At 34.5% G+C, this 16,687-nt stretch overlaps 1 protein-coding gene across 5 annotated transcripts in view; it reads left to right on the forward strand.

The window, feature by feature from the left end:
- Positions 1 to 16,687, forward strand: part of SEPTIN10 (septin 10) — a 72,531-nt gene that overhangs the window by 25,894 nt on the left and 29,950 nt on the right. For all 5 annotated transcript variants that reach the window (XM_043604759.1, XM_043604755.1, XM_043604758.1 and 2 more), the window contains exons 2-6: positions 462 to 530; positions 6,475 to 6,595; positions 6,996 to 7,191; positions 11,773 to 11,959; positions 15,263 to 15,424. In XM_043604759.1, coding sequence (XP_043460694.1) covers positions 462 to 530; positions 6,475 to 6,595; positions 6,996 to 7,191; positions 11,773 to 11,959; positions 15,263 to 15,424 — 735 coding nt within the window. The remainder of the gene's footprint in view (positions 1 to 461; positions 531 to 6,474; positions 6,596 to 6,995; positions 7,192 to 11,772; positions 11,960 to 15,262; positions 15,425 to 16,687) is intronic.

The raw sequence follows: 16,687 nt of genomic DNA on the forward strand, positions 1-16,687 counted from the left end.
TGTTCAGATTTTTAGATCACTGCTTTCTTAAATGTACTAAAACTGGATCATTAACAATTGTATTTACTCTGGCATGCTTCTGTGGCAAATACCTAATTTTGAATATCTCCTTGGCTCTTAGAGTATTTTTTTAGTGAAATAGCTTATTTTCCCTTTTTAATCCTGTAAAGTCTTTTAAGTAAAAGTAATGTGCTTTGTTTTCCTGGATGTAAATGGGAGTTTACTCTTTTATAATATTTTTGCATATGTGGGTAAATGTTTTAATATATATTATATATTGCATATATTTATCCAGCAAGGAAACCATGGTTTTAAGCATGAGTCAAGTGTGTAGATTACAAGTGACAACTTGATGATAATGAAAATTTTTAAATTCCTTTTTAACATGGATATATTATTTAGATATAGGGTTTTTTAGAGTAATCTCTTTTTTAATATATATATTTTTTTCTTTTTTTTAGCTCTTTCAGTCTCACATGCCAACAAAAACAACTTGTCCATCCTCACAAGTATCTGATGATGAACAGAAAGTGAGTATATCTTTCAAATAGAGCCATATTGTACTCCACATACCTCTAGGGTTTCAAAATAACTACTCAGAGACCTGACATTTTGTTTGTACCTTGAATGTAAATTAACTTTTATGTTGATTGAAATTGAAAATCAGTAATAGATTGAATAATTGTTGAATGTTTTCAGTGTCTCTTACCGATGTATGGGACTTGAAACAAATTAAAACTCTTGACTGCTTCCAGAGCATTCAGTAGGAGGACTAGCACTGCTTTTGCTGGGCATGCTTACAGAACTTGGTGGGTATAGAGAACTCCTTTAATGACAGGGTGTAGGAAGTCTCCAGGTGGCCCTGCAGATGCCTTCCTGAGTGTGAGATCAAGCTCTTAATGCTTCCAACATTCTTCTAAGTGTGCCTGAGTAAGAGGGATGTGTTTTAGTAATTCATATTAAAATATATATTAAAAAAGAGGGAGTATATTTAACTTGGTGAAAGAGGTGAGTTGATGATTTTTTAAATAGAAAATGGCAAAAACAAGCACAGGTAATTCAGTAAGATTAAATGATTTCCTTTAGTTTTGTGCCCATTAAGCCTCTTCTTGCTTTTCCCTCTTCCTTCACAAATGCTAAGTTCCCCATGGTTTTGATAAATTATAGTTTGACCACCAAACTACCATCCTTTTTATCTTTTTTCTCTCATTGGTAATAATGGTCTGCTCCATCTTTATTTTATCAACTTGCAAACTTTTAGAATTACTCTTTATCTGCCTTCTAATACATTGCTTTGCTTAAACTGCTGTCAATAGTCACTAGTAATCCTTTAGTGATGAATGCACTAAGTGGATTGCTTAGTCCTCATTTTCTCTGGTCCCTGTTCTTCGTTAAATTATGGTGACCACTGGCACATTTTTGAGAAGCTTCTGTTATTTTCATGACCTAACAGTCTTACAGCTGTAGAACCCGAAGGGATTCTACAGGCCATTTAGTTCAAGTTTTATCTGATAAGCATGTGCTAATCAAGTAAAAACTCTAACAAGTATCTAATCTTGAATACTTTCATTACTGAGAAGCACAGTGTTTCTTCACTTTCTCTTTTTTTTTAAATTTTTAATGTTTATTTATTTATTTAAAATTTTTTTTTTTAATTTTTTTTTTAACGTTTATTTTATTTTTGGGACAGAGAGACAGAGCATGAACGGGGGAGGGGCAGAGAGAGAGGGAGACACAGAATCGGAAACAGGCTCCAGGCTCTGAGCCGTCAGCCCAGAGCCCGACGCGGGGCTCGAACTCACGGACCACGAGATCGTGACCTGGCTGAAGTCGGACGCTTAACTGACTGCGCCACCCAGGCGCCCCTTTATTTTAAATATTTTTTAAGGAAGTATGATTGACATATCAAAATTATATATATATTTTAAAGTTTAAAGCTTTTTGTTTTTATTTTTTTATTTTATTATTTCTCTTAATGTGAAATTTATTTTTGAGGAAGAGAGAGACAGAGTGTGAGCAGGGGAGGGGCACAGAGAGAGGGAGACACAGAATCCGAAGCAGTCTCCCAGCTCTGAGCTGTTAGCACAGAGCCCAATGCAGGGCTGGAACTCAAGAATGGCAAGATCATGACCTAAGCAGAAGTCGGACGCTTAACCTGACTGAGGCACCCAGGTGCCACTTTACTTTCTTTTTCTTAATGATAAAGATAACATACTTATGTGACTAAAAGGGATCTAAAGGGCAGAAATGAGAATATAGTATACTAGTTTTCTATTGCCCCATAACAAATTGCCGTGAATTCAGCTTCTTAAAACAGTACCTATTTATTAGCTCATAGTTCTGTAGGTTATAAAACTAGGTTGGCATAGCTTGCTTTTCTGCTCAGGGTCTCACTTAAGATGTTGGCTGGCTGGGTTATTTGAAGCTCCCCTTCAGACTCTTTCAGGTTGTTGGCAGAATTTAGTTTCTTGCTGGCTGGTTGCTGTCAGCTCCTAGAGAACATTCTTATGTCCTTGCCATATGCTTCTCTGTCATTCATACAACAGGGGAGAACTAATGTCAAATCAGGTTTCAAATCCCTTTCACCTGAAAGATCCCAGTGCATTTTAAGGGCTCACCTGATTAGTTCAGACCCACCAAGGATAATCTCCCTTTCTTAGATTAACTGATTTGGGACCTTAATTACATCTGCAAAATCCCTTCATGGCAGCACATAGTTTGCTATTGGGTTGAAAAAATAGAAGGTTGTGAGTACACCAGAGGCCATGAATCCTGGGGTCCATCTTGGAATTCTACCTACCATATACAGTAACAAGTGAATCTTTCCCACCTCCACCTCCAAGACCACTCCCTCAACCTGCAAATCCATTCCCCAGTAATAACCACTCTCATGGACATTTTCATCCATATTCATATATATGAGAAAATATGAAAAAATAATACTTTTTTTTTCTTAGTCAAATCGCAGTAAAAAAAAGTCACTTAGTTTTTGAGACTTAACTATGTTGTGGCACGCATCAGTAGTTTAGTATTCCGTTGTATGGATATACTATGTTTTATTTACCCATTCAACAATTGTTGGATATTTGGGTTGTTTCTAGTTTTTGACTATTTGGACCAAAGCTTCCATGAACATTCATGTGTGTGGATGCATGTTTTTATTTATCTTGGATACCTTCAGTTAGGGATTTTTGGTTATATATAGTAATGTGTATTTAACTTTATAAGAAAGTACTCAATTGTTATCCAAAGTGGCTGTACTGTTTTGCTTTTGTACCAGCAAATTTATCAGAGTTCCATTTGTTCTTCAGAATCTCTAATACATGACATTATATGCCTGCTAAATTTTAGACATTTTAGTGGTTATTCAGTGGTATCTTACTGTAGTTTTAATTCACATTTGCCTGATAATGTTGCACACTCTTTCATTCACTGATTGGCTATTTTGTTATCTCTGTTCATGTCTTTTACCCATTAAAAAAATAGATTGTTATTGAATCATATGTATTCTGAGTGTATGTGCTTTGTCATATGTATATGTCATATATATAATATTTTCTTCCAGTCTGTGACTTACATATTCCTTGATGATCACAAGTTTTTAATATTGATAAGGTAGAAAAATATAAATAATAAGATTATCCCAATACCACACTTCCTGGTGATTGTAACTTTTTGATTAGATAGTATAAATCCTTTAGCTTTGTTCTTTTCCATAATTGTTTTAGCTATTCTAAATCATCTGCATTTCCATATAAATTTTAGAATGATCTTGTCAGTTACTATATTGACAGCATGGAGTTGAGTCATTCTTTTATCCAATCTGACAATTTCCTTCTTTTAACTGAAATGTTTATATATTCACTGTCCATTATGGTAGCCACTAGCCACATGTGGCTATTAAAATTTAAATTAGTTAAATAAAATTTAAAAACCAGTTCCTCAGTTGCACTAGTCCCATTTGAAGTGTTCAATATCTGCATGTGGCTGGTGGCTACCTGTTGCATAGATCAGATACAGAACACTTCCACCATCACAGGAAGTTCATTCTATCAGATACTGGTTTAGATCATTTACATTTAATTTAACTATAGATATAGCTAGGTTTAAGTCTGCCAATTTGCTGCTATTTGTTTTCTCTTTGTCCCATTTGTTCTTTCATTTTTCTTCTTTTTCTGCCTTTTTTTTGGATTAGTTTTTTTTATTGCTTTTCATCTTTACTATTGACTTCTTACCTATACCTCTTATGTCTTTTTTTTTTAAATAGTAGTTGATGTACGCTTTAATTTATTACACATATCTTCCAACAGTATTATAATACTTCATGTATAATACAGAAACCTTACAACCATAACTGTCCATTCCCTCTGTTGTGTTGTCATTATGATACATTCTATTTCTCCCATGATTCCAAATTCTGCAATATATTGTTGTTGCTTTAAATGATATTTTCAAGAAATTAAAACAAAAAGTTATTTTACACACATTTACATGTCATTTTTTTCTTTTGTCATTTTATTGATTATTTTCTGTGGTCTTATGCTTTGCATTGTTTTTTTTGTGAGAAAACTGTAGTCATTTTATGTATTATTTGTGTGTAATATGTCTCCCCACATCTGGTTGTTCATAAAATTTTTCTTTATCCTCTTGTTGAAACATTTTGTTCTGATATGGCTAGTTGTGGGTTCCTCTGGATTTTTCCTGTTTGTAGTTTGCTGAAATTCTTGGATCTCTGAGTTCATGTTTAGAATATTGGAAAAATTTCAGTCACTGTTACTTATATATATTTCTTTCCATCCTCCTCCAGTCTCTCCCCATCTTTTCTATATGATACTCCAGTTACAGGTATGTTAGACCATTTGATATCATTCTACAGTTTTTGTAGCTCTATTGCAGTTTTATCTTTTCTATGAGAGACTTTTAGCTTGGAGAAATAAAGGTATTTAGCTTGGATGATAACTATTGAAGAAATCTTTCCTTCCATTGTTTGATCCGCTGTTAATATGGTTCAATAAGTTTTTTATTCAGACGTTGTATTTTTCCTTCCAGGAATTCCATTTGCTGACTTTTGTTGTTGAGAGCTTCTATATCTCTCTTGTAATTCTGTCATGTCAGCCATTATATCCATCTCTTTTTCCTGTAGAAAAAGAGTATAGTTTTCTTCTTCAGCATATTTATCATAGTTATTTTAAAGTTCTTATCAGCTGATTCAACATCTGGTTCATTTGTGGATCTCTTTCTGTGCCTTTTTCCCCCTTGACTGTGAATCACATTTTTCTACTTCTTCCTCTAGTAATTTTTTATTATATGGTAGATACTGTGGTTAGTACATTGTGGAGGTGTAGGATTTTGTTTTCTTCTTCTGAAGAGTGTTGACCTTTGTTCTAGCAAGCAGTAAATTGCTAGGTTGTTGCATTGTTCATGTTGAACCTTGGTTATAGGCTTTTTTAGGGCAGGTCTATTTCACCTGTGTATTAGGGAACATTTCTGATTTCTGGGATGTGATCCTTACTCCTAAAATGTAGTCCATATAGTTTTTCAATAGAAAGCCTGAAGTGTTTACTGAGCCCCTTTAACTTACAGACTTAAAATTTATGCTCCCCAGGATGGCATTTCTATATAGCTCCTTCCAATTTCCATCCCCCTCCCCCCTTTAGGCTCTTTGTGCTCCCCTTATACTCAAGTTCAGCAGTCAGCCAGAGTTTTAAAAGGAGTGTATTTCTGGATTTTAGTCCAAAATCTTCTTCCTTTCTGGAATTTTCTTCTTCAATTTTCAGCTGATCTACCTGCTCTTGTTTCCAACTGACTACTCAACCCAGTAAGACTACTACTTTCATCTTGAGGTCTATCTTCTTTGTGTAGCAGTGACTAGGTTGTGCCCTCGGAAAGACCTAGAAAATGTACATCTCACCCTACATGGTCTCCTGTTCCCAAGAGTCTCATTCCCTCTAGTGTCTATTGGCGTTTGGTTGCACTTCAGCAACTTGGAAGAATTGATTATAATTGTTAATTAGTAGGAACATTAGTGTGACATAAGTTTGCTGTCCCATTGCTGGGAGCTAAAACTGTATAATTTTGTATTGTACTTTTTTCACGTGACATTTAAATTAAAATTTAAGTTACTAAATATTTATCATAAACGTATTTAATCACTTTAAACATTCCATTTTATGAATGAATATGCCATAGTTTACATGATTATTTTCCCATTTTTTGGAAATCAAATATTTGTGATAAACAATGCTGGACTCTCATTGTATGAAGAAAATAAGAAATGCAGATGTGTTTTGAGGGTCTGGACACAGATTTCTCACAAATTTGCTTAACACATTTATATCTTGGTGAAGGTATAATGATCATAAAATCTTTAGTTTCTTTGATAAATTATATTTATCATTTGAAATGTGTTTATATCCTATTTTAGTAAAAGTTTTTTTTTTTTAAATTATTGCCATTGTCTTTGTTTTCTTTCAGCAAAAAAGAGAAAATATTCGTTCTTTAACTATGTCTGGCCATGTTGGTTTTGAGAGTTTGCCTGATCAGCTGGTCAATAGATCCATTCAGCAAGGCTTCTGTTTTAATATTCTCTGTGTGGGTAAGGGCCAAACTCTTCTTCTATATTATTCCTTTATATTCCTTGTGTTCTCTTCATTCTTGCAAAGAGTATGATGCTCATGTCATTAATTTGATATCATGATCGCAGATTTTTTCAGTTATTTAAATTCTATTAGTTTTTTCTTAGCTTTTCTGCTTTAAATTTTTTTTGTTCTTTATTTCAGTGCTTTCTTCAGAGTTCTGAGTAACTTAGCATACATACTTACTTTTATGTTCTGCTAATGACTCAGTGGACCAGCCTTTACATGTATGTCTTTCACAGACAACTCAGCCTTTGAAATGTTTGAAATATTTGGGATCCCTTGAAACCACTCTGGGAGTTCTATTTTTTTCTCATTTGTCTTAATGCACCTGTGAAGATATACCTTTGTTTCTTTCAGGGGAAACTGGAATTGGAAAATCAACATTGATTGACACACTGTTTAATACTAATTTTGAAGACCATGAATCCTCACATTTTTACCCACATGTTAGACTTAAAGCTCAGACATATGAACTCCATGAAAGTAATGTTCGATTGAAATTGACCATTGTAAATACAGTAGGATTTGGTGACCAAATAAACAAAGAAGAAAGGTATGTGTTTTCTTATTGTAATGAAATAAGTTTTTTCTTATCTTAAGACAATTGTCTGAGGTGCGTGCATTAAGCATCTGACTTCGGCTCAGGTCATAATCTCACAGTTTGCAAGTTAAAGCCCTGTGTCAGGCTCTGTGCTGACAGCTGAGTGCCTGGAGCTTGCTTCAGATTCTGTGTCTCCCTCTCTCTGTGCCATTCCCCAACTCATGCTCTATCTTTCTCTCTTAAAAATTAGTAAAAACATTAAAAAAAAAAAAGACATTTGTCTTGTGCCATGATTTGGTTTTCTACTATGGAAATTCAAACCCTTCCTCCCAGACTTTAATTTTTTAATAATTCAGCTATATTTTGTTCTTAACAAATTGACATTTTCTATCCAGTTTAATTTTTTTAGAATAATTTGAATCACATTATTGCAATGTGTATTTCAGCAAAATTATTTTAATTATTCATATGCCAATTTGGTATATAATAAGTGATTTGTACTAATTTTCAGGCAGGAAGTTATTTTGTTCAGGGTAAAATAACAAGACATACAGTGGCAGATATATAATGGCCCAATCCATGGTGCTTGAATTTTTTGTGTGTGAAATTCTAACCAAATCAGCCAGGTACATTATTAAGCATTGCAGGAAAGGTCTGATATAAATAAATTATTACTTATATTTTATAGGATATCATTATTTCTCCTATGATACTATAAAGAATGATTATAGAATCTATATGAAATTTAAAGTATGAAATAGGGAAATAGATTAGAGTAAAGCAATAACTTTTTGTTCTCTTTCCTTTTTGAAATGCATATATTTTCATTATTAGAGGTAATTTTTTAGTTTCCTAAAGTTTGCTTGAGAGGAGAAATATTTTGCATAATTGGCTCCCTTTATGTGACTTATGTTAGCCTATCAGCACATTTATGTGGGTTTTCTAGAGGAAGAAGATTAGTGGTAGAGTCAAAGGCCTGTGACATGTTGCTTTAAATCTTCATAATTTTTTTTATAATTTTCTATGTAGACATCTTATACAGCTTTATTCAAATTTATTCTTAGATATTTGGCATTTTGATGCTTTCATAGATGATATCTTTTAGAAATACTTCACTTTCTATTTGGTGTATAGAAATATAATTGATTTTGCATATACGGACATTTGTAAATTCTCTGATTAATTCCAACAATTCATCTCTAAATTTGTGTAGATTTTCTATGTATATAATGTGTAATCTCCAAATGACATTTATATATCTTTTTTCAGTTTTTTTTGTTCCTTTTAAAATAAATTTTATTGATGTATAATTTATATAGCATAAATAAAATGCACTGATTTTTTTAAGTGTACAGTTCAGTTAATTTTTACACATACATGGTTTCATAACCACCACCAGGACTATAATATAGGATATATCTATAGTCTTGGGTTCTTTCCTCAGACATATATGCAGATTAGTGCTTCACCAAAGACTGGAGGGAACTGCTGTCCAGATCATTAGCACTTTTGTTGGTGCAGCTGTCTTCTATTTAGTGTTCTTGCCTACAAATTTTATTTGCCTTGGCCTCCCTGAACTCCTGTTTCTGTCTCCTCAACTTGGTGAGTCCACCAGGCTCTGGCTCTCTTGTGCTGTGCCCTGGAAACTTATATCCAGGGAGTAAGCTGAGGGAATTGTAAAGTTTTTCTCATTTATTTCCCTTCTCAATGAACACAGTTTTATACAGTGTGTTGTCCCATGTCTTGAGAGCCTTTTTCGTGTATTTTATCCAAGTTTCTAATTGTTTAGGGTGGGAGAGTAAATCCAGTCCCAGTTACTTCATCATGGCTGCAGAGAGTTTTTATTTTTCTTTCTTCCATTTTTAAAACCTGACTGCACTGGGTAGGGTGTACAGTATTATATTGGATAGCCAGTAGTATTAGTGGGTATCTTTGCCTTGTCCTGATGCAAAGAGAAAGCTTGATTTTTACCATGTATTATGCTTGTCTGCTTTTTTAAACATTTTAGTTGTAGTAAGGAAGTTCCATTGTATTACTGGTAAGGGCTTTTTTTCCTCATGAATAAATATTATCAGATATTTTGTTTATTCATTCTGTAGAAAAGAATTTACTTTCTCTTGTTTAATCTGTAGCAAGGTGAATTTTAGTAACTGAGTTTTCATTGGTAAATTAGCCTTGAAATCTTAAATACCATTTTGCATACTTAATATTATAAATTATTTTACCGATGTTTGTTTTTTTACTTTGGGTCTTATTCAATGTGTTTTTTTTCTCATATGCTTGGTTATTTTTTATTGTAGGTATCATGGTCTTTGAAAAATTACTTGCAGAGATACTTTGAGGTCTAAGATGAAGATGCCTTCCTTTGAACAGATTTAGATTTGCTTATGTTATGCCCCTGTGGCATTAATACTCTGAGGATCCTTAAATCCGTTTCATGGCTAGAGGTTTTCAGCATCAAAGAGGCTGTGAACCTGGGCTGTGGATATATGTGAGGGCAGACCCTGTGACCTCAAGTTCTCAAAGACTTTTTTTCTTCTTTCCTTTTATTTTCCCTACTTCGTTTACTGCCAGGGCAACCTTCCCTGCAACAACTTGGGGGGAGGGGAGGAATTGTAGGTTAACTTCTAGTTCATTCTTACTCTTATTCTAGTTCATTCTACACCCTGAGGGTGTAGGCTCTCAGGATCTCAGCTCAATGTGGGGAGGCTGTCTCTTAATAGATTGCCACTTTGTGTGGGTCCTGGGCTTTGATTTCTTCTTTCTTGTCCTGTGAGTCCTTCAGAACTAAAGCTCAAGAACTAGATTGACAAGTGACCTCAGGACAAAACTAGCACTGATGCTTTTAGTGCAGGGGTTAGTAAAATTTTTCTGCAAAGTGCCAGATAGTCAATATTCCAGACTTTGCGGGACATATGGTCTCTGTCCAAACTACTCAACTCAGCCACTGTAACACAAAAGCAGCTATAGGCATTACATATACCAGTGAACAGGGCTGTGTTTCAGTGAAACTTATAATATACAAGCATCGTCTGGACTTGGCCCATTTACTACCTCTCCTCTAAGTCCTCTGCTCACCTCTCTCCGGTTCCACTCTCTTCAATTTTGACCTGGTTAATTCCTTACCATTTTGTGAGTACTTGGAAGTTTTTAAGGAGGTTATTTTTGTATTTTAAGCCATTGTCTTTTGTTTCACTGGAAGAATGAGTATGCAGTGTATTGGAAATGGAAACCTAAAGCAAATTACTATGGAAGAACACCTAATGGTAGACTATTTAGCAGAAAATGTTTTGGTTTACATTTTGACAAGCATAATGCAACACAGTCAGGTAGAGGACCATTTATGGCTATTAGGGCATAAAATAGGTCATATTACTCATCTCCTTCAAGTCATTAATAAAAGCTTTGGATTTTTTTATGTTAAATATGTATTTAACAAATTAATTTTTAGTATTTTATTATTTGGGGGAGGAAATCATGTTGAGTCACATTTAGACAAGTTTTCCAAGTGTAGTGTTCCTGATAGTTAATACTGGTGTTTCTAATAGTCTCTCTGATAATGTTCAAAGTATTGTACTAAGTGTTGTGGAGAACATAGAAGATACTGTCTCTGTCCTCACATTGTTTACCATCTGTGTGGGAAGAACAAGGTATTCTATGAGATTAAAAGAGGTGATGATCCTAAAGGACTAAAAACGTCAGGCAACTTCATGGAAGAATTCAGTTCTGTGCACATGTATTGAGTATCTCAGCTGCATGAAGTACCACTCCATTTGCACTACAAAGATAATTAATAAGGTGTCCAGGGAATTTGACAGAGGAACTATTTGCTGTTATTTTCACTTGGAAACCCAGATTTACTTAACTAGAATGGTTAAGAGTAGAAAGTTGAGTTGAATAGACAGTGATTTAGCATATCAGAATGAAGTGGAACAGTCACAAACTAATGTGAATGCTGGTGCACATGCAACGTAATATGATTTGCATCTTGAAGGATGCATAGAATGAAATAGCTAGAGGAGAATTTATTTGGGCAAGGACTCAGCATAGAGTATGATGCGCTTTTAGAATTAAAAATAAAATTATGCCTGCATTACTGGTTACGTTCATTTTACATATGCATTTCCTCCTTATTATGTTGCTATTCTTCATGCCTTATGGGTCTTATTTAAGAAGGAAGAAATCATAGAATTTGACTTAAATATCTTTTAAGGTATTAGTACTCATACCTTTTATCAGTCAAATAATGTGTCATGTCCAGTTTGGTTATAGTTAGATGCCTGTCCTCATTCAGCAGTCTGGCAAGTGTGGGAATCCTTGTCAGACGTGCAGTGTGCAAATGAAGGTGAGAGTGAGTCTGTATATTCATTCTATTTCTGTAAAGCACAGGGTATACTGATGGTTTTAAAGTACTACCTTTGTATATGCGTGTTCTGCACAATTTGTTTTATTACTAAAGTTCTCTGTTTAGCATAGATAGTAGCTGTTTATTAATTGGTGAAAATGCACATCTTACACTTGAGAATTACATAAATATCTTATTATGGTAGCATGAATATGCTGTATTAAATATTTAAATGTTAATTTTTTCAGCTACCAACCAGTAGTTGACTACATAGATGCTCAGTTTGAGGCCTATCTCCAAGAAGAGCTAAAGATCAAGCGTTCTCTCTTTAATTACCACGATTCTCGCATCCATGTGTGCCTCTACTTCATCTCACCTACAGGTCACTCTCTGAAGACACTGGATCTCTTAACAATGAAGACCCTTGACAGCAAGGTGGGCTTAGAAAAGGAATCAGCTTATGCTTTAATATTTATTTTGAACTATTAAAATATCTTTATGATATGTATATATATCTTAACTTTTATTCTGTGCATTTTAAAAACATTTGATAAATTTCAATCTTAGGTTATTTTCCAGGGAAATTCAATTTGGAAGATGAACTGCAAAGAAAAATATGTTAACATAAAACTTTAGTCCTTTTTTTAGTGATTAAATTGCATGCCAGAATTTGACACTGATTTTACTTAATGATGCTATTGAGAAGAAGTTCATTGACAAAGGTTGAGATCTAATGTTTCATCATGTGTTATAGTAATTCTGTTTTAATTTGAACCATACCAAGAAAAGCTAGTTTTGAACATCTGAGCAAAGAAGTGGTATATAAATTCAGGGAGCTATAAAAATAATATCCACAAATTAACTCACTTTGGGGTTTTTTTTTATTCATTTTTTTTTAATCTGCGTAGAAGATGGTTGAAGACTACTATCTTATTCTAAAAAAACTCCAGAGTTTTCCCATAACCTTTGATGGTGTGAGAAATGCAGTTTTCATTATCCTGCCTAATGATTTTATGAAATAAGGTTCAGGGAAAAGGGCATTCTGTCCAGTACTACTCTCTATGTAGAAATCCGTGTGGAAAGCATAAAGCTGCCAGTGAGGTCATGGTACATAGATTGATTGATTTTTGACTAGTTGCACAGTCCCCTGGATTTAGCAAAAATTTGATGAAGCTTACATGATAGTCTATTCATCTGATTAGATGTTGTAACTATTTACCCAGTATTTTAATAGTTGAGTCTGATTATATGGAAACTCATAAAATCAAGCATGTGCCAGTTTGTCTTAGCTAGACAGAAGCAACATGATGTAATCTGTATAAACATTATAGAATTTGGTGTCAGTAGAGGCCGGTTTTAAATACTGGGTCTGTCCCTTAATAGCTTTGTGGTTTTGGGCAAGTTTCTTTAGCCCCCTGAGTCTCAGTTTCCTCACCTCTAAAATAAAAATTTAAGGAGAAAAATACCTACCTCAAGGGACAGATGTGAGGGTTAATTAAACTGATATCTTGTCTTTTATTCCTAAGCTTGACATGGAAAGTTATCTTATGCAAACAGTGTAAAATCTCTTTCCCTCCCAGCGACATACAAATAAATGGATGTGTAGCATTCAGTCTGTGATATACCCTCCCAGTCTAATTAGAGTGATATTCTTGGCTAGGAATGTCTGAGGTACTCCCCCAACTATATTACTCATAGCATGCCCCACAGATATCCTTCCCAGGACCAGTGTCATGGCTGAGCCGGCCCTTATAGCTCTTTTACTATGATTTCAGGATGCACTTCAGCCAGATACCATCAGGGAACTTTGAAGAACAAGATCTATTACTCACAGGTCCAGGAGGGTACACAACCTGTAGGAGGGCCACACAATAAAGTTGACAGTGAACCTGGGCTCTGCTTTTATTAGGGTTTAGGGTCGGGTGTCTAGGGTTTTGCGGGTTCACTCCTGGCAAATTTAAAGGATAAGAGTGGAATTAGGGCACGGGGAGGGAGAAGTGGGCTCACTCAAGTGGTCAGTTACCTGGGTAAGTCACCCAGGTTTTCTAAAAGGGGAGCTTCATGGGTGGGGGTGGCTTTGTGCTTTATTCAGTTTTGCTAGTAGCTGTGTCATACACCTGGCAATATGTTTATTCAACATGGATGTCTTTGAAATGAGTATCTTGGCAATCAAAAGCTAAACGTTAGGCACTTACATTAGAGCATGCTTCTGCTATTTACTGTGGAAGCAATTATAAGTTATTAACTTGGCATAATTTATTGACAATCTAAGTATACAATATTGAAACCAAAAACTTGGATCAAATTTTTATGTACTTTGATTAATTTAGCATGAAAGCTGTTTGCCCATAATTGCTGGAAAGTTTTCATGGGTAGATGAAAAAATCTTTATCTTCTGTGGAGCATATTAAGACTAATAAATCTGAATATACATAGTATGTCACTGTGAAATTGGAGAAGAGCAAGAAATTTACGAATAGAGTACGAATTATGATTTTTACTTTTCATTCTGAAAATTACATTGATATCTCACTCTCTTGATACATATGATTAGTTAGCCTGAAGTTTTTCTCTAAAACCAACTAAATAACCAAAAAAAACCCTACAAACCCTTAGATTTGTGGAGACATTAGTCTTTTGTGGGACTAATGTAAAGTTAGTCAGTCTTCACAACCCCAGATTTCTTCCTCTTTGGCCAGTGATAGGGCTTTAATGCTAAGAGTGTTATTCCTTTGAGTCATGAACACTTTCAGTTAATATTCATAAATTTCCTTCCTTCAACATCTAGGTAGGAGTCTCTAACAACAGGGTTCAGATAGGATGTATTGATTGGGGAGAGGACCTGCTGAAATGAGGGGCAGAAGGAGAAACTCACCTGCTTCATAGTTTTGCCAAGGGATCAATTATTCTTATTATTTAGTGCTTAGATTATTAAGAAATAAAAAATTCTTAGTGAATTAAGCAGATGATCTCAGCTTCCTGCTTACATTTTGTATGTGATAGAATTATAAGAGACGTTGAAAAAGAAAAGAAAACGTAAAATTTATAACCATAAATTCAGGTGTAAGATTAATCTTATAAGAACTCTGCATTTTAAAAGGAGTTACTATTAAGGCCAGCATCTGTAGGAATGATTGTATAGGGGAATATGGTGACAATGACAGCCAGAGATTTTCTAGGTTAGGAGTTGGCAAGCTTTTTCTGTGAAGGGCCAAGTAGTAATTAATATTTTAGGCTTTACAGGCCATATGGTCTCTGAGTTAATTGCTCATTTCTGCTATTGTAGCATGAAAGTGGTCATGGATAATATGTAAATGAGTGAGCCTGGCTGTGTTCCAGTAAATCTTTATTTAAAAAAAATTTTTTTTTCAACATTTATTTATTTTTGGGACAGAGAGAGACAGAGCATGAACGGGGGAGGGGCAGAGAGAGAGGGAGACACAGACTCGGAAACAGGCTCCAGGCTCTGAGCCATCAGCCCAGAGCCCGACGCGGGGCTCGAACTCACGGACCGCGAGATCGTGAACTGGCTGAAGTCGGACGCTTAACCGACTGCGCCACCCAGGCGCCCCTGGTAAATCTTTATTTATATCAACAGGCAATGAGCTGGACTATAGTTTGTTCATCTGATTGAGGTTAAAAGTTTGTCGAGACTGAGTGGTTTTGAATGCAAAAAACATAGAATTAAAAAAATAAATCCTCAATTGTGAGATTTTGTTTTTTCTTTATTGTTGGTAGGTGAACATTATACCAGTGATTGCCAAAGCAGATACAATTTCTAAAGCTGAATTACAGAAGTTTAAGATCAAGCTCATGAGTGAATTGGTTAGCAATGGTGTCCAGATATACCAATTCCCAACAGATGATGAAACTATTGCTAAAATCAATGCTTCAATGAATGTAAGCTCCTAGTTGAATGTTAATTCTGTTTTACATGTGAAAAGAGTAATGTATAAATGACATTCCTACTAACACACTTTCACTTGCGTCTTCTCAAAAGACTTCACACAAGGTGAATTTTCAAATGTTCAGTATAGAAAAATGTTTTATTTTCTAGAGTTGGGAAAAATATAAAGAGAATATATTTTTGAGCATATTTTCTTTCCTCTACTTTTACCTAAATAGAATGATACATTGGTGAGGCTGGGGTTCTCCTTTTGTGGCACTATACTTCCTAATTGCCTTAGGAAGATGCCTTTCTATCCTGTCTTTAAAAACATGTGAAGTCTTTATACTCTCCCTTGGAATGCTTTAGAATCTTAAAACCTTTAACGATATGTTTCTAATCTGGTATTTAAGCTCATTCTCCCTTATGGTGTTACATGTACATATTAAACATTCATATAACTTTTAATTTAATATAACCAAATATGGCTAATTTCTTTGTGTTACTTTCTCCAAGCTACTAAATTTCTTAAATATCTGGTTATATTTTGAAGGGTCATGGGTTTTGGAGTTATATAGAGTTAACCATATGTTCTTCTGGGAGTTATTAACCTCCCTGAGACTATTAACTTACCTACATAATTGGGTTAATACCTATTGTATGCGTTGTTGTGAGGAGACAGTCCTTGTTCACTGCCTAACACATTGATATTCAGTAACCCTGCAGGCTATTTCTCCTTTTCCTTTTCTGATTTTTTCATTTAGATACTTTAAATATATAAAAAGCTGACTATGTAAATGAAGTGATCTCAATACCTATGTGTTATATTGTCTTCCGATCCAATTTTATTTTTTGTGCCCACTTGGAATAATTTTCCAGAAAGGCCCAATTAAGACACTGTCAGTTATTAAATATTAAACAAAACACTTAATACATTTTATATTAGACTTTTCCCCTATAGTATTCCTCAGTTTCAGACAGACCAGTCTATTCACTGTTTCCTAAATCTAACTATTTATGTCTTTGTTCAAAATGTTCCCCTTGCCAAAGTTAGTTCTTACTCTCCTTGATCCATCTCTGGTTTAGGTTGTATCTTCTTGCTTACAATAATCCCTCACTCTTCTAAGTTTATGTAGCATTTATTGCACTTACCGTTAGTTTTGGACTTAAATATTGCTTCATATTATCATATATCTGTGCACACACTAAATATAGACATATGTTTTAGTTATGTATTTTGTGTGTGTGTGAGTATATGTACTTGTGCAATTTCCTAA

Source organism: Prionailurus bengalensis, chromosome A3 (assembly GCF_016509475.1).
Source record: "Prionailurus bengalensis isolate Pbe53 chromosome A3, Fcat_Pben_1.1_paternal_pri, whole genome shotgun sequence".
NCBI lineage: Eukaryota > Metazoa > Chordata > Mammalia > Carnivora > Felidae > Prionailurus > Prionailurus bengalensis.